At 41.5% G+C, this 23190-nt stretch overlaps 1 protein-coding gene across 1 annotated transcript in view; it reads right to left on the reverse strand.

Moving 5' to 3' along the window:
* The window catches only part of LOC106956834 (Krueppel-like factor 7), a 42750-nt gene extending 25247 nt beyond the window's left edge, over window positions 1-17503 (reverse strand). The window contains exon 1 of the mRNA XM_015047897.1: window positions 17109-17503. Coding sequence (XP_014903383.1) covers window positions 17109-17210 — 102 coding nt within the window. The 5' untranslated portion in view covers window positions 17211-17503. The remainder of the gene's footprint in view (window positions 1-17108) is intronic.
* Between the last annotated feature and the right edge of the window lie 5687 nt (window positions 17504-23190).

A 23190-nucleotide genomic window follows, 5' to 3' on the forward strand; every position in this document is an offset into this window, starting at 1 on the left:
CAAAATAACTCACTGAAATAAAAGGCATTTATTTTATATAACAAATCAGTGACAATGACACCTGTAGCACAGTATGTGCACTGTTTGAGTGTTGTCATTGTCTTAGAGAGAGCAAATGCCATGAGTTGAAAGTGTATTTTTAGCCTCATATTTAGCACTTTGGTAGCAGGATAAGTTGATGCAGTATTTTAATTCCACAGTAGAGAAAACCATTGAGTTTCAGTAAATAGGTATAAGACAAAATATCGATATTTGTATTGGTTATTGGCCAAATGAGTTTTAGTATATCGGCATATCAGAATTTTAGCAAAAATACAATATTGTGAATCCCTAGTTGGAAGTATTACCAAGCCAGAAAAGCTCATTTTTGTTTAATTTGAAAAAGGAGTGTGGCCTAGTCCACACATTGCTGGACATCTGGGAAAATTAATAAATTTCTATACAATTTGGACTTTCATCAACACAAAAAAATCTGTTTACTATAGCTAAAAAGGATTATTTTTCAAAAACTCTGACCAAAGTGGAGATTGGAGAATTCTCCATTTTTGTTTTTACGTCCGTGGGAAACGATGAGTCTTTGACATGATTCCCAATCAACATCATCTTGTGTTTTCTTAACTTTTTCTTCTGAAATGCTGAACAGCAATGTTGTTGGTTCTCTGTAGACAGTTTTCTTATCTTAGTCCTGACACCTTTTCAACTGCGGCTCGCACCTTTAAGTTCTTGACTGTCCAAAAAGCAGTTCTTTTAGCAGCAATCTTCTCAGCAGCATAGGTGCAAAGCAGTAGTGGCTTTACTTTGCCTTATCTCAAACAATAATGTCTCTTTTTATAGCTTCCATTATGAAATAAGTTGATTTTGTGCAGAAATGCAGTGAATGTAAATGTTTCAGGCTAATAAAAGTTCTCTTTTATAACTTGTTTAACAGTATGCCGAATGTCCATCTGTTCATGTGACAGTTCACCTCAAACAGGCTTGGGGGAGAGTAGTCAGGCCAAAACACGGCAAAAGAGAAATAGAAACTAGGAAATTAGCAAGACTTGGCCGCCTAGATGAAGTTCATCACTTCTGCTGTGTTTTTCACACAGGCCTGAAGTTTAACCAGGATGTTCTGGAGGGGTTACATGAGCAGCAACACTTCTCTTTGCTGTGAACTTCAAGTCAGCTTGAAGGCAAATATTTCTGGATAAAACATTTAAAAATAAAATGCTGCTTCTTATTCAAATACTGTTTCTTATTTGCTCTAAAGGATAAAATTAATTAGAGAAAGTCTGTAAATGGATTCAACCTCTCACCCTGAACTATTTCTTGCACTCTGTGTATTTTTTCAGGCCTAGATTTGTCCCTCTGTGTCTTTGAGCAAGAGCCGTTGGGAAATTGCTGCAGTCCACAACTTGATATTCATACTATTTCTGTCAATTGCCCAACTTCAAAGTTCAACCTGGGGGCCGGAGTAAAAACAAGAATAAAGCGCTCTGCTGTTGGCCATCTCTTTTTGAAAGAAAACAAAGAATAAAAGAAGGTCTAGAATGTTTCTTGCCATTAATACCCATTTTTAAAGTTTCTGTGGCCTCAGACGTTTTCACTGTTTGAAACCTTGAGGTAAAGCGGAGCATCCATTTGTTGGTGGATATTCTCAGTCATTTAAGACATATCGATCCTAAGTGTTAAAGTAAAAGGCAACCGGACTTCTCTTGTTTCCTGAACACAATCCATCGCCAATCATAAAAGTATTTTTGGCTCTGAACAGTTCATAAATTAAGGTACCATATCTTCATCCTGACTGGCTTGAATTTCCAAACTTTTCTATCCTCTTTAAACTGCTAGAAGAACACCCTTTTCAAGTATTTCATGCAGTTTGATTTCCTCCGTTATTTCAGCCGTGGTCACATTTGTGTAATCCATTCCTACGCTCAGACAAAGCTACACATGTTCCCTCTGAACAGCAGCGCGGCGAGCAAACCCAAGAAAACGAAGATGTACCGACCTTGAGCCTGACACGGGTGTTATTAAGGGCTCTTAGTCTCTGGATACAACAAGCACACTGCATATAGAGACCTCTCTGGCGCCATCTAAATAGCTTGTGACAAAGTGTGGAGAATGTCTTTGTTCTGGTATTAAGTGGAGGGTAGGAGAGGTGAGGGTGAAATAGGATCAACACAAGAGAAGACGCATCTTAAGACCGATGGAGAGGCGAACGAGATAGATACAGGAACGGAGAATAGCGGGTCATGGGGGTTTAGGGGAGGAGGGTAATCCTGCTGACTGGAGCCATGTTGCGCTCGCTGGGGAAAGGAACTCTGTCTCTCTGTAAATGGATTTGGGTGAGATGTTGTTTATCGCCATAGCGCTCCCTCTCAGCTGTCAAAACCACCCTAATCTAATCGGGGAAGGGGGGCACATTGAATATTGGTCATGCTTATGTGATTGTGCTTCTGACTCAATGAACCAGACCATGAAAACGTGTGGCTAGAAGGAGCTTTTACACCAGGGTTAGCAGCTTGGGGCAGGATTTGGGAAGTCTGTAACCCGGATGTGGGGACCCCATTGTGTTCAGCAGGCGAGCTAATCTTCATTACCGCGCACAATTATGGGTGCAGGACAATGGAGGCTTCGGCTGGGAAGGGGTAGAGAAACAAAAGTGAGAAAGGGGGTTCTGATAAAGGGAACAGCGGAGCAGAAAGACTCAACCACCTACTCGTAGAGGACTGGTTGGAAGTTGCATCTGCGAGGCGCAAAGTGTCGACTCTGGTGCGGTGCCCACAGTGATAAGAGTCCAAATGCTCCATTCTTACATGCTTCTTAAAGCCTGAATGAAAAGTCAGCTTTGCTTTGAGCTTGTGCAACTGTAAAGACACAGATTGCCAGCTTTGGCACTCATTATGCCACCAAATTTAAGGTTAAGTAAGCAGGTCAGTGGCACAGTGCGCCAAAATAAATAAATAAATAAAAGCTGAATGCGACAAGTTTGCAAGGAACCGGTTCAGTTACCAAACCGGATGACTTCATGTGCATCCAAACCAGAGGTGGGTACTGTCGTTCTCCCTTTATCCCACAGGGACGCTTTCAAAACAGACCTGAACGACGAAGATTAGCCCAGGCAAGCTGCTTAAAATATTGAAAGATGTTTCCTCTCCCGTCTGCTGTGGGCTCTTCTCCAAGAGATAGCACAGAGAGAAAGAGTGCGTGTGAGTTAAGGTTGTATGTACCAGGCGGGGGCTGAGGCAGAGAGGCAGGCTGAACTCAGTAACCTCTCCGGTGCAGAGCGGCTGGTTTTTCTGCGGGAAGCAGAAGGGGACCACGAAGACTTTTCACCCCAATTTCATCCCGACAATGTGCGGCCGCTCAGCAGAGAGGGAGGGCGGTTAGACACACTTAGAACGGTGGTGAGAAGTCAGTGACTTTACCCTGTAGGTTTGGTCTGATAAAGAAAGCAGACGACTTGGGGGTAAAACTACCTTAAGCTCTAATTTATAAGGTCAGATTGGTATTTTAAAGCAGTCGCGTCAAAAAATTTTTTTAGACATTTTGTCACAACACAACCACAGACTTCTGTGAACTTTACCAAGATTTTATTTTATAAACCAGCATGGTTTATAAAACTACAAGTCTTTTAAGCCTAGACAACATGTAGCCAGATATTTGAGAAGACCAATACGTTTTTATGCATTTTGGCTTTTCATCCACATGAAAACTTTGTTTAAAAACAATGATTTGTGGAAACTCAGAACAAAGTGTGTGTGTGATTATGGGAAAACAGAGATTTAGGTTCTGGTGCATTACAGCCTGCGTTGCCAATGCACCATATCCACACCAACATCGTCTTGTGTTTTATCAGCTTTATTTTCTAATACACTTAGAAGTAGTTCATCATATTTACCTGCAATGCTTAAGCAATGCTCTGGGTTGATTTGTTTGGATGAAAAGTTTTCTGAGAACAATCCTATATGTACGATGCTACATTTGAAGCAATGTGATGAAAATATTTGTTTTCATACGGACCCAAATATGTGTTTATGAAGCTGTCAAGATTGTCTAGATGAAGCTCACCTATTCACCATTGAATGCTGAGTGTGTGTGAATGTCAGTTTTTATTTATAAGATTTATCTTTTGACTGTTACAAGGCCATTTAAGCTAAATATAAAAGCTTAGATATATATCATACCACAATAGCTTTAGCTGTATGATTACAGTTTATCTGATTTTGAAGTTTGTTTTCCTGGATTTTTTGCACTCCACGTATTCCTTTTGTTCAAACATCGTTGCCAATGTTCATTTATGTTTTTCACATTGTTCCATTATGTAACAATGTGAAAAAGTTCAAGTTCAAGATTTTTTTTTAAACCCTGTAAGGAACACCTGCTCTGGTAAAGATACAGCGCATGTAAACCCAATAACCTCCGCCTGTCTCCGCCCTTTTTCCTCATAGACACACACGTACACGGTTGAAAATTATTGATGTGCTCTCTTATAAAACAGTGGCTGCTCCCTGAGGTATTCCTGGCAACATCGCCGGGGCCGAAAATAGCAGCCGACCCAAATAAGTGTCCCCGCCGGAGCGTAGAGGGAGCCAGACCAGAGCCACTGACGGCTGGCTTTACTAATTGGCATCGCTTTACAATGAAATAATATCTGGGGCAATAGACTGAATAACACATGGCAGTAAACTGCAGAGCAGGGACGAGCAGCAAAGGGGGATCCCTTCGTTCTTGTAAGCACGGATCATCAAATGCTTTCCCCGAAAACATCGAACAGAAAACTGGATGAAATATTCATCCAGAGCATCAGCTTAGTTCAAAAATGGATGTAAATAACATCCACAGCAGGAGTCGCTAAATGCTTAAATCCACAAAGTGCTTCTTGTTAACATTTCTATCATTTACTCCCAAAAGTAAAGTTTAGTTTAATTTATCATCCTTTAGCAGATTTCAAAAGCAAGTTTGTCAGAGTTTTGACGTTCAGTCTCTATGGGGCGCCTTGTGTAAATACAACATTGGCAACAAACTTCTCCTCAAAATGTAACAGCTGGCTCTCTAACTACATGGCTGTGAACTTCGGTTAGTAGGCCGTCTTCTGTATCTAGAGAGAATGAAGTCATAGAAACCAAACGTCTCAAATATACAACTGAAAAAAAAGAGGGTTACCAAGTAATAATCAACCTATTCGTGATGGGTGGTGAGCCATTGTCATCTATAAACAACAATATCATTATGTGCAAAGATGTTAAATACAGCCTGGTAACCACTCTGTTTTTCTAATGAATCTTACATCACATCATTTTTCAAACTGCTTAATCAGGAAAAATACTCACAATATTTTTAAGGTTCCATTGACGCTAAAGGGCTGCATATGATACTTAGGGGAAGCTAATACTAGAGTGCTAAATTTGACCATGTTAATACCCACCATGATATATTGGTGTTAGAACATATTATATCAATACTTTCAGAATTGTTTTTGGACACTGTGGCGCATGAGGAGTCTCTGAAAACAATTCATATATGTACATTTTTTCATGTATTTGTTTAACTGCCATGGTTGTTTGCTCATGTAAGTGTTACATGTAAGGTGTTTTCAAAGTTAGCAAAAGAGCTAAATGAAAAATTAGCTCAGCAATTAGCACATTAGCAGCTAGCTAACAGGCTGCTAATCTGTGCTAGCAGATTAGCAGGACTGTGCTGGTAAGTGATAAGCTATAACAGTTATTTTTTCATGGTTGCATTCTGTCAGTAAAGACACCAATTAGTTATTAAATTATTTTATTTCATGTCCTGGTTTAGGCAACAGTACACCTTAGTTAAGGTTGAAAAACTGTCAAGATTTTAGCTTCAAACTTGTTTTCCTATCTAAAAACAAACCAGCTTTCAGAAAATCTCAACACCAGAAAACGTTAAAATATTTGTTGTGTTTAGGAATTGAAGCAAATTTTTTGGAACTTGAAATCAAAACAGTTTTTTTTAAGAGCTAGGCTTCTATAGACAGTCAAGACATTACAGGGAACTTGAATACAACAACAAACAGTTAAGCAATTTGGGACTAAACCTCACTGTTTTTGGTGTAAATATTGCTTCTCATGACCTGCATTTATGTCAAACACAGGTTACTGCCAAAACACCATTTGGGCCAAAACATCAAAATCGCCTTCCGTTAAATTGCTCGTGCACACTGGCGTGTACTTCCAGGGTCTCTGAGTGGGCTGAAGGCATAAACACAGATGTCTTTTGGCAGACTAAATCTTAATTAGCACCAGGAGATTCATCTAATCAAAGGCCTGCCAGCCCATCATTAAGGCTAAAACACACACTGCTCTCCTCAAGTACCAGCAGAGAACAATGGGAAACAGAGGTGTGCTGTCACACTGACGAATGGTTCTTCCCATAGGTCTCATTAAATCACACAAGGGCACTTCCCGGCCTATTCGAAGAGCGGAGCAAGGTGCAGAATCTCCACAGCTGCTTTGTCTGTCTGCTCTGACACCTACACAGCCTTTTTATACACGGATATATTAAAGTGCTATATTTCACAGCAAAACCTTGGGCTGATCCAAGTTCAAGCAGAATCCATTATTTCTTTTTCAGAGAAAATTCAACTCTGGAGGGAGCTGGACTACCTAAACTACAAAATGTACCCAGTTAGCTGGAGATACCAGTGTCTTTAGGGTAATTTGTCACCCTGGTAATATTTCCAGCGCACCTAGTTCCAGCTGCCATCAATGGAAAATGGAGTTTATATATTTCTGACCACACATCTGTATCCTCGTACCTGGTTTCAGGCCGATTAACTGAAGGAAACCAGTTTGGACAAATGAAAAGTGCACAAGATGATAAAAAGATTCGACTGAAGTTTGAGGTTTGATCTAATAAAAGAGGAAGAAGATAAAGAGATTAAAGAAAAGGCAGCAGGATATGAAGGTAAGATGGAGAGATAACAGCGGACGGTGAGGTATGTCTGATAAAACCATCCGGTCTGCCGGTGAACCAGTTGGACAGCTCTGGAGCAGTGAGATGGAGGACATGTAAACATACACAAGCTGGCTTTGCATGTCGGAATACAACAGCTGAGCACTGAGGCCGGCATGCAAAGCGTACACATCACTGCATGCAAAGGTGCTTACGTAGCAAAGCAGAAACTCAAGCACATGGATGCATTTCTCTGCCTGTACACTGAATTCCAAGAAATTTCATGACAACCTTCCAACCGCTTTCAAAGGACGTCCTGCCTTTGCGGTTGTCAGCACCAAGAGCTTAAGGCTGTGATTGATAACTTGCTTCGAATGACAACAACAAGCAGCGGTGTTTACTCAGGGCAAATTGCCCCTGCCTCTTTCTCCGGTCCATCTCTTCCTCCCCATTCTTCCAGCTCTGCCTTCTGAGAGAGATGGTCCACATGACTGGGTCTCTAGTTTCTGGATGACTAGGACTCCCTTGAGGTGAGATTAGCCTTGCAGGCTGACAGCTAAACAAACAAAAATCTGATCTTCCTGCTTGCCAAGGCTGCCTAGCAACAGGTAGGTAGGAAGATGGGATGCGATGCCTTGGATTTCGGAGCCAATTAGTGCTATGAAATGCCTGCATGGAGTGTGTATGTGTGGTCACTGGATGCCCAAACACGTGAGCAGGTGGGCTGATTAAACAGTGAAAAAAAAGGTAGGGAAAGGAGATGTTTGCATAGAATGACTCATGGCTGGTATTTTACATGTGCTTTTCCTCAACATTTTTGAATTAATTAATGCAAACAAGGTGAATTTGTTCACCAGGGAGATCAGTCTTACACCCACTCATTGCTAATTTCAACCAGTTGCTGGTTTTGCTTGAAGAACACTGTACGAGAATGCACCTTGGTTCCCTTAGCAACGGATTTACTGGTTTGGCCTTTACACTGACTGCCTTCTCTCGGTTTCAGGCCCTCTATTAGATGAGTGGATGCGTCTTTAATTTTATTTTAAGGCTTTGTGTGCGTCAAGCATAATGCACACAGAGACAATTAGCGTGTCTGCCCAGGCATTGAGCCTCCATGACTGCTAGTCCTGGATGGAATACCAACCATGGCAGGAGACACTTGTTGCAGAACTGAAGACCTTTGCTGATAAAGACAAAGCTTGATGCAAGAACTCCAAGATAGTGTTTTTACATTCCAGTCTTAGCTCTTCACTACAAAGCAAAAACAAATCACATTTTAATCATTAGCTCTTTATTTTCAAGGTTCTATATTTAGGATCTTCATTGATGTAAAGGTTTCCCTTTCAAGGTTTTGCAGAGAGAAATACTTTAACTGAAGATTAATGTAGCTCTTTGTCAAACCGTTTTTCTCAGATTTTGTCAAAGCATAAAAAAACAAAGTCATAAGACAGAGAGTTATTGCTTATTTCAAAGCTTAAAACAAGTGTTGAAGACTTGTCTTCCGTTTCTCTTTTCTCTCTCTGGTTGCCAAGCCGGATGGCAGCAGCAAAGCATGTCGGATCACTGTAAGGTGCTGTAACGGCTTCCCGATTTCGCCTCAAATGATGTGAAAGTCATTGCCAAGCCATGTGTGCTGGAGTGAGGCGAAAAAAATGACTGGCTCCTCTCCTCGCTGTTAATCAAAGCCGAGGTGGCAGAGCGCTTCGCAGACGGAAGCCATACATAAAGATGTGCTTGTTCACTGCTCCTCTCCCGCCGCCCCCTGCCTCCTTCTCCCCACACAGACCCCTCACCGCCTGCCTTTCTGTCAGCGGATCGTCAGACAAATGAACACTTCCCCGGCTGTCCTTTTTTTCATCAGCGCTTCCCCACCTTTTCATCAGTGCCCATAAAGCAGTAGCCGGCACCTATCATGGGCAATCGCCTCTATGCTGTCTGAGTGATGAGACAGAGGTGGCAGAGTTCACTAAGCACTCCTATGGCACAATAGATGTTACTGGGTCAGGGGGTCGCTCCCACATCTCATTACACAACATACACAAACTGGATGGGCTGTGAATAGGACAAGAATACCTTCGGTAAATTGAAAATAACAATGACATCCTTAGAGGACTCAGGAAAAAAAATGCTGCAAGAAGTTTAAAAACACACATCATCTACAAATCAAAATTTGTAGCTCCCCACATGGACATGTCAACTCTGGAGAAAGCGTAATGAAAATCTTGTCGTCTTATTCTCAGCTATAACTAGTGTGTGCTTGGTCAGAAATTTGTGGTTGTGTTTGTTTATGAGGTAAACTGTTGGATTTTTCTTGCAGGATGAATAAATTTAAGGTGCAATTGTCCAAAGTACATACTGTTGGACCAAAACACTAAACTCCTTCCTTCTTGGTCATCATATTGGGAGAACATTCATCTTCTGTTCTTTTGTTTTTGGCTTACAATATGAAAAATAAAATGAAATTTTGCAGCTTGTCAATCATTATTTCTTCCTCCGGCGAACTTGTGAACTCACAATAGTCGTTCCTCTCTGTCAGGATCATTTTTTTTTACTGTACTATTGCAATAGTAGCTTCAGGTTTACTGTACCACAAATGACAAAACACCGTAGCATACACATCAGCAGAATGGGTTCCACCTCATAGACCTTGAAGGGTGGATTTGAAAACGAACTTCCTGCAACCATATGTCAACAGTTTGTCAACACCCTGCTGGACCCATAAGAGCTGAAGTCTTAAATGTTTTCAATGCATGTCTTGTTCCACACTCCTCAATGAAATGGATGATTCATTACCACAACTCTGGAGAACTTGATGAATCCTGGCTCTTGGGGCTGGCGCTGAACATCCCATTACACTCATTACACCACTTCAACTTCACCTCAAATGCATAACAAGATAATAATCCCAAACATCCATCAAAACGTATTATGCAATGCTTAATTCTAGCAAGGTTGCATGTTCCTAAGATCTAAGAGTACCGTTAGAAGTAGCTTTAAATCTCTAAAGCATGCCAGTGGGAGCATCATGTTTAGGGTCTGATTTGCAGCCAAGAACAATGACACATTGCATCTAAGTGTGTGGAGTAATAAAGGGAGACTGCCTCAAATTTCTTCAAATATTTGAGGCAAGATCTGCAAGAAGATATAAAACAGACCTGGGTGTTTCAACAAGACAATGATCACCCATATCCCGACTGAATCCAGGATAAATATTAGTGAGGGGTGTATGTATGGAATTATTAAAAACTTGTGATCAAAATGTATCTGTGCAACAATGACCAATAGCTTCACATTCTCAGGATCAATGCACTAAGGAAGAATGTTGTGGCTGAGAATGCTGAAAAGAGTCCAGCAGAGATGGCGCGCTGAGCAGCAGCACACATGAAAAACTTCCTTTCATGGCTCACCACGTCACAGCCAAGGCCATGTCAGATACATTCTACACAGCATCCATCTTCAAAAATCATCTGACTGCCATCGGCTTGGAGGCAGGAGTCCAGCTCTGCGCTCCACATCTGATCATCGCGGGGTAGATCGTCCAATGAAGATGTTTAGCATTATGTCAGAAAACGGGAACACATTCAGGAAACGTGCTTCCAGACTAACTGAATTCTGTTTGCGTAACATGGCATCAAGCAGCAGTCAGTGTAAAGTTGCCTGAAAAACACGTTTTTCAACTGGTCGGCGCATTCCTACTTTGCCAGGCGGAACACCTGAGAGCACGGTTACCTGGCAGCCAAGGTGTTTCAACTATATGATGTGGGTAAAACCGAACATAACTCAAGCTAACAAAACAGCTCTGCTGAAATAAAAAATCCATACTCTAATTCTATAAGAAGGAAATGCTCAGACATGGAAGGAAAGGAGAAAGAAGAGATGGAGTAACACAGGATGCTGTGTGAGAAAGCAGCTGTGGCCTATTGACGATTACATAACATATTGAGACATACACACTGAGACATGCACAAGGCTGCATATGGATGCAGATGGAGCTTCACAGTTCCACTATTGTCCCTTAATCCTCATGATCTCTCCGGAGGATACCAGAGAGGGTCCTTAATGCTGATGCACTCCACTGCTGCTGACCACAGCTTTAATAGCCCAACGTGGGGAAACATTTCCCTCGGAGGCCTCCGTCAAAATGCTAAATGACTCCATCTATCTGCATCCCTTGCTTCTTCTTCCTGCTCATCATGAAGCTCCATTCCTTCCTACACACTTGTTCTCTGAATGTCTGCCTGCGTGTGCCCATCAACCCTAAGGGTAGTGCAGGGTGGAAAGGTGGGGAAGGGCGGGGAGTTCAAGCAGCCCACCGAACTGTGAAATGCAAAACCCTGCGGTTGGGAGAATGTGCGTGCTCTGCAACTTCCACCAACACCCCCCCGCCACCACTACACCCTATCCTGCAGACTGAGGTGCCACTTGGGAGATGTGCATGTTATTGAATCGCCAACATGGACTGGATGTGAGTGGATGCGTCTGTGAACACTGTTTGCATATGGCGGTTGTCCCGCTGATCTGTCCGTATTTAGAAATGCCACAGTCACATAGGTTGCCAGGCCCATAATGCGCCCAGCAGCCTCATCCAGATATTTTTGCTTGGGTAAGCATCAGGAACTCTGTTTACATGCGTGTCCTAGGACTGTGTGTGCTGGAGCCCTGAAGGATGATATATGTGTTGGAGTGTATGGAGTGTGTCCAGAGGTCAATGATACACCACTAAGGTTGGTGTTCGGTTACATCCCCTCCATCAGGGTCAAGTGCTGGGACTAGGCGCAGCTGAAAAGTCGACGATGTCAACTAGAAATGTATTACATATGGGCAAGAATGTTATTCCTTGTGGGCTTTTATTGATTTAACAATGCAATGAATTAAAAAAGAACTGGATATTTGAATTTACTGTAGATTTTCTCTCGTTCACAAGACTCAAATACCCAAATACACACCAGCTAAATTTTGGTATCCAGTATTCTGAAACTTATTTTTTATAAGTGTGAACAAACAATTGTGTCCAAGTAGTTGATTAGAGGTGAAGCTGAACTAGTACAGTACAACTGTAACACTTACAATAAGATAGACTCAGCATGATGCTGCCTCCACCATGCTTAACAGTAAGTCAAGAATTTGCCACATTTCTCTAGACATGTTTCTTGTAATTGTGGTGAAATAGTTCAACATCGTTCTCTAGAAAACATTTGTCTGGTGCCATTTCAAATTCACTTCACTCTGGACATTAAACCTGATGTTTCCAGTTCCTCACAGGCTTGAGTGTTAGCGGTCATGAATTGCTCCACGCCACTTTATTTTCCTCTGAAATCGTTTGGCTCTCCTTTACAGAGTCTCCCGAAGCACATAAGTATTTTCCCAACTTGTACTCTATCATTTAAATGATTTGAACTGATTATCGTGAAATCTGCAGCTGTTTAGAAAAGACTTAAGCTGTGCAAATCTATAATTCTCCTTCTTAAATGTGTCTGAGGATGCATTTCAGTTCATTTTTTTTACCATGAAGCTAAATCAGGCTTTATCTGAGCAAATGTCAGTCTACTGGATATTGCAGCCAAGATAACGAGCCATTTCTTTTGGTCCGAAGATGCAAAGCAACACACGCTCTCTCTTGGCTGTCAGGGAAACTGGGTTCCTCGCATAATGAGGAAGTTTTTTTGACCAGCTCTGCTCGTTCCAAATCCCGCTCAGCCCTGCTGTTTGTTCCAAACCAAATCTGAACAACCAACTGTACAGGGATTTGGACGCGAGGCAGCACAGTTCAGTTTGGCGCCATTAGCTTCAATAGTGGAACAAATAGCAGCCTCAAATGTACCATCTGCAGACCTCCAAAACACTTTATTCCCTCCTCTGCTCCCCATCCCCCTATAACCGGCTGAATCATGCCTCGCAGACACCAACAGGGGACACAGTCATCACTCCTGCCATCGCGTCTCAGGGAGCCATTTAGGTGCCGACTACAACGGCCTCCTATCTCACCATCAGAAGCTGTAAAAGCATCAAATTCTAAATTGTGCCCGGAATACAGAAGGGACGGCTAAAGCCATGGGTCCACTGCAGGAGACAAAGCTTTTAAGGCGAGCCACGACTCATAATTCCTGCATTCAGCAGGGCTTGTGTTGTGCCATCCTCATCCGGCTACAATGAGCACAATGAGTGCTTTGCCAAGAACATCTCTGCTCTGCATGGGGAAAGGGGATTTCATAATGTGGGGCCAGTCATAATCCTCGTGCTCACAAGGAAGCAGTGTGATCTTTTTATCCAAAGGAGGGGTTGTTTGCCAAAAAAAAACTTCTGAGATATTTACTTCAGTGATTCACAGCAGGACATTGAGGTTTTAAGCCCTTTTACAAAATGCTTCTAAATGGAAACTGTTTTTTTTTTTGTTTTTTTTCCCAGTGCTGTTAAGCGACTTGTTTTCATCTTGGGGTGTTAAACAGTGCTGTTTTGGTCACAGCAGGTGGCTTCACACTTGGGGCGTACAGTGAAACCTGACAAAAAGAGACGTCCTTCAGGACTCCATTTGCAAAAAATGGAAGAGTGGTGAAAAGGATTCAATCACCAATATCTAGTTTGGCCACAATTTCATTGTGTTTCCATTTGTCTCAGCCACATTTGATCAGGTTTAACCAACTAAAGTACTTTAACAGGGCTTGGAAATCTACATGACATAATCCGATGTATTGTACCGTGGAGCTACAGTTGTGGATCTAGTTTGGCTTCAATGTAAGACTGCATAACTTTCAGATTTCATGTGAACTCAGACCTATTCTTGCCTATTTTTATCCTGATACAGATTTTAACCATGCAGGGTCATGAGTTGGGTTGGGGATTGGTGTGTAGTAAAGTGAGGGCTGCAGCAGTAATTGGGTGAGAGGCAGGGTACACCCTGGAGAGGTCACCAGTCCATCACAGAGCAACCTAGACACAGGAAGACAAGCATGCACACACACACACACACTTCAGATTAATTGCAATCGGTTAACTAATCCAACATGCATGTCTGTGCTGTGCGAACAGGCTGGACTATCACTATAGAACGTGTGGATGCAAGGAGAAACTGTGCGATCTTGAAGTAAAAATATTTTTCTTTTACTCCATTTTCTTTTTCATAAGTTTTCTCACCTGTAAAATACACCAAATTGCAGACTTTTTCCACATTGGATAACACAGGATTGTAGTTTTACCTCAACTTATTGAAAATCTCTTACTGACTTGTCTACTGTTGATTAGCTTTAGCCTCCAGGTACCCAAAGATAGTTTTAGTAACCAACCATTACAAAGGCCACTTATTCTGTCTTTTGCCACCACTATGGTGCTAATGAGGGAGTATCTACAGGAGGATGGTATGCTCTTCTACTTCTCATACCTTTTCCACCCGGGTGGTTACCTGGAGCCAGTGTCCAGCAGTCATTGAGCAAGAGGCTCCATAGGGCAACCCAGACACAAACCATACCGACCTTAAGCCAATTTTGTGTTTCTACTGAATAATAATTAATCTGCAGCCTCTCACCCAGAACTAATCTACCATCTGGCCAAGGAAACTTGAATTGTAGGATCATTGAGAAACTCAAAGCGCTCCACTGCTATAAGGTACTAGTTTAGTTTGTGATGGAGCGGGATGGATAGGTGAACTCTCAGCCTCCGAAGCTTCCTGATTACACTGGTTAAGAAAAACATAAAGCACCTGAAATGATGACAGAACAATTTACTGTATCTGTTATTATTTTCTCATTGTTGCATGATACATGCCCAAGGTCACATATGGCCAGATTGGTGTAAAAAAAATGTTTGAATTTGTTTAATGTTATCAAAGACCATGTAATGGGATGGAGATGTAAAATAAAGCCAAAGGTTCTTAACTTTAAATTAGGTGCTTTCCTTATATATTGTTGTGATGATGTCTCTTGAAGTGAGAGCAGGAAATAGATGCAAGCTGCCAAATGAGAGCAAATAAAAAGCTTTAACTCAAAGTGTTTTTTTTTAAACAGAAAGTGCTTCCCTTTTTTCTCCAAAACAGGCATTATATCGGAGTGAGCGTGCTGAAAAACAATTCCCGTCAAAGCAAAAACTGACATTTTCGCTGCTCACAGATAAGAGCTTTCCCAGCCTACACACACAGCTGTCTCCCTCTTCCATTTGCATCAGGTATTGATTTTGAGACGCAGGCTGTGGGGTGAAAAGCAGCGCTGCATATGGTACACGATGCGATTTTTCCTTTTTTTTTTTTTTTAAAGAAAAGCACTGACAGTGAAGGCAGGGAGTTTGAGACTTGTTATGAAAAGATGCGTCGGTGGCGAACAGTAGGATGCCAATTAGACTGCTCGGCCACGGAGAGGAGATCTGCGGTCACGCACCGGTTTCTCCCCTCCTCCATCCTGCCTCCTCCAGCATGGAGCAGAGAGGAAAAAAAACCTGAAGCTACTATTACAAGAACAATAACGGCATCATATTTCCATGCATTGATTTTCCTTCCTTCTCTCTCTCTCTGTTTTGCATTATTTCCCTGGTCAATCATGTGCGCTGTGGAGAGCAGCAGCAATGCAGTCAGAACAGGCCCAAAGCTGAATAGGGACCAAATGAAATAAGTGAGAAGTCACATGTTCTACGATGTACGCCAAATATAGCTACAGGGAAACAAAAAAAAAGAAAGATTTTTTTTTTTAAATCAGTGGATTGCATTTCACCTTGAAGTGATTTCTATATTAAGAAAGATTTTTTAAAAATCTGTATTTAATGTTTTTATTTACAATTGAGACGTACTTAGAACTTTGGATTATTGTTAACAAAGTAGAATATTACAATTATTCACTGGTGTTAGTGCTACAAAACATTTTCTGACAGTTATAGTGCTCTAGTTCCCCCCTGCTGGTGAGGAGGACTTAACTAGCTGCTTAGTTTTCTCACATCTTAAAAAACTGCAAAAGTAAACAACAACAAAAAAAGAAAGCAGGACTTTGGGAAAAACTAATTCATTTGGTAGCTTTGATTTGGAAAATGTACGCAAAATTAATCTTTAATTCTTCTCCAAATACTCTCACATCTCTTTAACATCCTCTGACATTTTGGGCAAAATACATTTAACATAATCATCATTTAGTGGTACAAGTTTGAAAAGATTGTATTAATTGGCTGCATGTGAGTTATATATTAATATTTTGCATTCAAACATTAAAAAGATTGCTAGGTATGAATTCTAAACCTCTAGAGCATAGCGTTTAATGCTAGCTAACTTATTTGTTAGTAGCATTAACACATAACATATACAGTTGTTAAGGTAAATTTTCTAACATTTTCCTTATTAGTAGTCATTTATAATTATTTTTCATTTCCCTTTTCTCTTTTTACCTCTGCTATGGACTAGGGTTCTGTGTCTTTTACAAAACTTGAATTGTATTGAGAGTTTTTGTGCTTTACCCCCCCCTGCTGGTGTGGAGGACCTAGCTAAGCATAGAATTACACTTGGGTGCTCCAGTTAAACCAACAATAAAGCTACAAAATACACATTTATAAACCTGACTTTTCTAAAAACTCTGGTGCTCCCCCTGCAGGTGAGAAGGACCTAAGCAGCTAAGTTTGCTTATTCCTCTGGCTGACTGCATGCAGGTGGCTCCTGTATGAACTTCTAAATTGCAATAAAAAATACCCTGAAAGTAGAATGACAAATCCATTCATTTACTCCTGTTATCTTTCCAAAATGTATCTAAAATTTTCATCTAAATACTCGCAAACATGCACAGACTGTCTGCGCTGCGCTGAAAAATTAAAAGACAAACTGCAGATTTTGTGTTTTCTCAGCCGGCTCCATGTGATTCCCACTTCTCCAAGCGGAACTTCCACGCAGGAAAAGGGATAAAGGTGGGACTAAGAGAGCAGATGATTTCTCCACTCCTCTTCCAATTAAAAATGGCAGAAAAAAAAAGCCAGACATGTAAGGGTATCTATTATGGATAAGAGGGGACTTCTATCCATGAGAGGAGGAGGGGGGTTACAACTGGCTAATCTAAAGGATGCATATATTATTCACGATCAATTCAGTCTGCATTATGAGATCTGGATCTTCATCTTCCGGTAAAGCGCCTGACAGCTTTATTAGTGCATAAATAAGTATTTTAGGGAGGAGGGGAAAAAGGAGGAAGAAAGTTATCGCCTGCATCCCGAGCGCATGGCTCTGAGGGGTGGGCGGAGGTTCGGCCACGTACCTGCTGCCAGTTCTCCTCCAGCGACGGCATGGCCGAGAAATAGCCCGTGTCGTGGACGAGCTGAAGTTCCTGAAAGATGCCGTGGTTCGCCAAGACATCCATGCTGACGCTCCGGCAGAGAGCGAGAGAGAAGGAGGGAGGGATAGGAGGAAGGGGAAGAAAAAAAAAACAACCGGGGAGGAAGCGGCAGAATGATCCACAAAGAAACGCGCCTGTCAGACTTCTACATCCACTTGTGTCATGTTGGTCCGTGTGGAGGGGTTAAAAGCGCAGTGCAGCGGCCGGACGCGGAGCAGTTCGAGTCCCTGTACCTGCGCGCATAATCGGTGCGTAAAGGAGACTGGAGGTGGACGGACGCTCCATGCGTATCCGTGTTGCCAAAACAGCCTGTGATAGGGAGCCGGCGGAGAGGGCGGGGCTCCGCTAAGTGAAGGGGCGTGGGGGCAATTTGTCAATCAAAGTCCCCTTGCTTTGCCTTCTTACCGAGTGGGCGGGTGATGTTGGGGAGGGAGAGGTGCTGATGGTGATTAGAGGCGGGACTTGATGGATTCTCGGGAGGTGATTGGCTGCGGAGGCGCTTCGACCAGCTGCATAGGTGAGCTGTTTGTGCAAAATATTTAGACTTGGAAGGTGAAGTCAGAGGTTCACTTAAAGCACAAATACAAACAGGCAGCTTTCTGTATGGGGGATCCGGCTCACCACACAGGGCGCCATCTATGAGGGTCGCCACATGTAAGGAGCCCATTGTCAAAACAGAACAGTTTTGGTGTTTGATTTGGAGATTCTGACTTGGTACTAAGTTAAAGTGAAAATGACAATTTGTTACCTTCTAATAGACAATTTTATTAGATGAACAGACTCAAAGCATAGCATATCTATTTTTACAGTGAAAGTGAATATACTTTTATTTTCCTTTAAGTTAATACCCCTAACTAAAACATGGGAGCTCACCTAACTGGTAAAAGAATCCATATGTGTGTAATAAATATTGAATAAAGGCAGAACTGGGGCTGAGAGACAGCATCATGATAACCAGGAAACTTGTAAAAATGTATTTTGGTCAGATGAGATGTAAAACAAACATCACACATCAGAACGCACCACCCCCACTGTGACCAATGGAGGAGGCAGCATCATGCTGCGGGAGTGCTTTTAGACCAACTGAACAGAGTTGAGAGGAAAATAACTAAATATATGGTAATATAGATAGATAGATAGATAGATAGATAGATAGATAGATAGATAGATAGATTTTTTTTTTAAATAACGAGGGCTAGAAAAGACCCAAATTCCAGCTGGACAGTAACCTTAAACATACAGTCAACTGTTGAATAAAAAGGTCTAATACAAATGCATGCCACATTTTTCAGTTTCTTTCTTTTTTTTAAATTGTGAAATTTACCTGTCACTTCCACTATCCACTACTTTGTTTGAGTTTGTGCATAAAATCCCACAAGGGCACGATAATTAGTTTTTTTCCTTTTTTCCTTCCCATGCTTGTGTCACCCCCTGACAGATAGTGCTCTGGCTGTAGAGCAGGGGTCCCCAAACTTTTTCCTGCGAGGGCCACATAAGTCGACGGTCGACGACATATTCGCGTTTTTAGAGCGGTTTTTACCCAGAATGGAAATGGAAAAAACCGTCAGCGAAACGGTGACTGGGATTAGTATATATTCCATTGAGGAAAAGTAAGTTTCACATTTGCTCAAAAGCCCCCTGGTGGTTGAAGAAATATCCACATATAAACCGGAAAATACAATAAATGAAAAAAAAACACTGAATGCTCTCTGGTATGAGGAGGTGGGCCGGATCCGGTATTGTTCAGTGGGCCGGACCAAATGAGGTGGCGGGCCGGATCCGGCCCGCGGGCCGTAGTTTGGGGACCCCTGCTGTAGAGCCATATTTCCAATCTTATAAAACCTTTTGCATTCTACATATTATTCTGGAAAAGAATGAGGGAATGCTAGAGCCTCCACAGAATATTGACGTCCGAGTGAAAAAATTGCGCTTATTTTCTTTTTACCTTCATATCTGACCTTCAGCAGCCAGTGTTTCCAGACACACTTTGTAAAGACATGTCTTTTCCCAGAGATGATATGCTGGTTGAGAGGAATGACACTGAAGTGGCCAAATCTTCCTCGATGCTCAGCGTTTTGCTGCTGGTTTTCTCCAGCCGTGTAAGCCATATGCGAGGCAGCATTGGTGGAGACTGTAATCTCATTACAACTCTCGGTGAGGCTGACTGACTAAGGGCCCCGGCTGCATGAGATTTACGCCTGGCATTTTGGGGAGGGGAGAGCTGCACCCGCTCAGGCAGACGGTGAAGCTCTCTCTGACATTTATCCGTTTGACACAACTCACTCTGTCTCTCTCTCCCTCCTGCTCTTCGCATCCTTACACATGCAGCTTTTATTTGTGATCTCGTTCTGCATTCATCTCCACCTGATCATATCCATCTTCCCCTCCCGGAATCCTGCTCAGAATTTTACTGCCACGATTACTTTTTTCCTGTAAGGAACTCTGTACGAAAGGTGTGACGGAGACACACGACAGCCCATACAGACAACTGCTGCACGGTTGACTGGAGTCTAAAATATTTAACAGATAAATTCTGTTGTTTTTCATGTGCTGCCTTACATTCCTGGGGAGACAGGAGAAGATGACAGAAAGTGTCTTTTTTTTCTTAGCTAAACCAGTTAGACAAGAGTGCACACTACTAATCCGCTAATAGCAGAGCTAATTTTTCCATTTAGTGCTTTTGTTAACTTTGAAAATGTTTAGGGCACTTGAATTTTACCAGATAAAATTCCAAAGCATAAATTTACTTGTCTGTTTTGTAATTTTCATTTGAATAAAGTTCTACCTCTGTGTAACAGTTTTGGCTACAGACTGTTATGATTAGTACTTGGACTCATCCTCTTATTTTGAAGGGAGTGAAGACTGTTTACAAAGCAGCTCCATTTCCTTTCCCGCCCAACAATCTCTCTCTCTCTCTTCAAGAAACTTTATTGAGCAAATGATAGTGAAACAAACAAATGAATAACGCATACAAAAGATTATAACACTTACCTGAACAACCAGGGTGTTAATTATACAAGTATTCACAAAATGTTATTATTTTTGAGAGACTCCTTTCATGTCATCACAAATTATGCTCATCCACAAGGCTGAGTTTAGCGCTTTAGCATTCCACTGAATGCTGTGCTGTTTCAGTGCTTTAGCATTAGCTTAATTAGCATGTATTATTAGTGCTGTAGGGTTAGCACAACAACAGTTCAGTTTGCATTTAGACATAAGCAACTACTGGCTCCACAGTCTGTCAGTCTGGGTCTCTCAATCACCACCCACCACTAAAAATGACACCAAGTCATGTCAGCAGCAATTTGTTTCAAGTAAGTTGGCTGAGGAGTTTTGTAGCCATTAACATATCTCTGTGAAAACTCTGTTGACATCAACTTTAGACCTTTCTAAGAATTTCTTGGTGTTTGTGAAGAGTGTGAATCTATTTTTAAAGCTTGTAACAACAATTTTAATTAGATTATTTTATCTATTAATTTAGAGTGAGTTTTAGATTACATTTTGATGAGTACCATCATCCAATTAAACTTTAAATATGATCCCTGAACACCACTGGAACCTTTGCTTGCGTACAATCAAATGTAGGCAAGTACTTGCCTAGACTTTATTTATTCTCTTTTCCTTTTAGTTTAAGACTCTCTGTAGAAATTTGGTTCCACCGACCGGCTTAGGAGCATTTCTCTAATTTTAGGTTTATGTTGCAATCAAAGTTTGTTTGCTCTAAAATAAGATACATTTATAACTTTGTATATTTTACCTCTTATCTTAACAAGGCTGTAAATTTAAGACTAATTAAGCGTGTTGTACCTTTGGTGCCTTTAGCACCAGGAGCAAAACAGAGATCAAACTTCAAATCTGGTTTGTGAAAAAAAAAAAATTGAAATAAACACAAAATTGGCCTACAACCACTAGAAAGTGTAATCCAGTGTATTAAGATTATAAGAACTAGCACATGGACATCATAACATCCCCCCACTAGTAAATTATCGCACCTGACAGTCTCTGAATAACATTTAGCAATTTGCATAGATTCCCTAGGAGGATTGTTTCCCAACACACCGATCGCACCCCAACCTCCCTTTAGCATTCAGCCTCAAACCGGTGAATCTACTGCTCACTAAGCCCTAACACTGATCGCTGATGCGGTGGGCGTGCTGTCAATATTGGCCCATTCACTGTGAGTGAGCAAATCTCCCCTTGACATGGCCAGCCATGCGAGTAATAGCTAGGATTAAGATAGGAAGGTACACACATGAATATACAAAAGACAGCACGGGGGCACGGGCGGATCTGAGGCGGCGGCTCGGGGAAATTACTGATAGGCCTGGGATGTGAGCGGCACACACGAAAACAAGACTGACTGGGAGCTCGGACATGAAGAGACTCATTCACTGTCAGCGACCGCGATGGCGGGTGACGCTTTTACATTTGGAGCCATTGTGAATCTATCAAAGTAATTTACCCGGTTGTGCAATATCATGCGAGAGTAGGAGAAAAAATCAGGCAGCCTGATTATGAGGTGCTGTAACAGGAGTGTGCACCTGCATTCAGATAAATGCATGACTTATTTCTCTGCAAACAAGGTCAGCTGCTTCATGATAGCCACAGTTGCCATAGCTGCTGCCTTAGAAGCGGTTTGTTACTCTCTAACATTATTTCCTCTCTTTTTAGAAGAAATTTGAAAAGATATTGTTGCACTTTTTGATTTTGCTTGACACTGCTGCGACATTTCAAGTGATGGCTGACCTGCTTATAGAAGGATGTTTAGCAGCAGTAGCTTTCAGTGGTGTTTTTCAGTCTCTGAAACTCTTCACTTCACTTCATCAAGGTTCCGATACATTCATTTCTCTTCAGGTCCTGCCACAGCTTTTCAATCAAGTTGAGTCTTGACTTTGATTTAGCCTGGCAAGAATGATAAGGTCAACATGTACGGGTGGTGCAAGTCACGACACAGTTATCATCTCTTCGACACACTTTTTGAACCTGTTCTAGTTGGAAGTTTTAACGTTTTTGAAAACTATCCATGGTAACTCCAGTGAGTGTGTTGTTGACATTTCATGAAGCTCACCAATTATTATTCTCTTCCAGATAATCTGTTGATTTCCAATGATGTTTGGTATAATTGTTCTGTTGAGACAAATGTAAACACTTTGGACCAGAAGTATTTGTTTGTTCTTGTTCTTGACTGAGGGCCACGGACAATGCAAATGTTAAAGTTACTGTGTTATTCCTAACACTAAAGTGCTACGCCAACAGAATTTAGCAGAAGCTAATGCTAGAGCACTAATTCAGCCATGTTGATATCCTCCATAATTCAATGAGACAATAAATACATTAGTGCTTTAGAATTTATCCAGAAAAATATTTTAGGAGACGCGGCATCTACTCAACGTTCCCAAAGTTAGCAAAATTGCTAAAGCGCGAAATGAAGAATTAGCACCTCTTTAGCATATTAGCAGATTATCTGAAATGTGTCCACCTCTGATTTAAGATCATTCTTAAATTAACCTACTATCCTGTTTTTAGACAGAAGAGGCTGTCAAGACTTTCATCTGTAGTATTTTTCTGATTGTACTGTATTGAACTTTGCAGCTAACTGCTACACACCTGTATGCAGTAGTTACCCTGATGGTAATCAACTTATCAAGCATTTGTATTTGATTATCAGCACCTTGCAGCTTCTTTCTCTCTTGGCTGAAGCCAAGAGGAACATGGTTTTTAAATGCCAATGTTCAGCCATATGGCTGAATCTAAAATAAGTTTCCAGGGAGATAGTGATCAGGGAAAAATTCACCATTATGAAAAATCTCCTTAGACTTTGCATTTATTGCTACATAAGGTTAGGCATGTGCACACATTGAGATGTAAGCTCCATTTTCCTCACCCTGTCTCTTTGCGTTGCAGGATGAAATGACTGTGAATGCTCTCATTAATTGGACGCCTGACAACAGTCATTGTCCTTTTGCATAATGTGTCAAGCTTCTGCAAAATATTCCTTTCAGTG

The sequence above is a fragment of the Poecilia latipinna genome, unplaced genomic scaffold (assembly GCF_001443285.1).
Source record: "Poecilia latipinna isolate Pla-1442-1.1 unplaced genomic scaffold, P_latipinna-1.0 Scaffold847, whole genome shotgun sequence".
Lineage (NCBI taxonomy): Eukaryota > Metazoa > Chordata > Actinopteri > Cyprinodontiformes > Poeciliidae > Poecilia > Poecilia latipinna.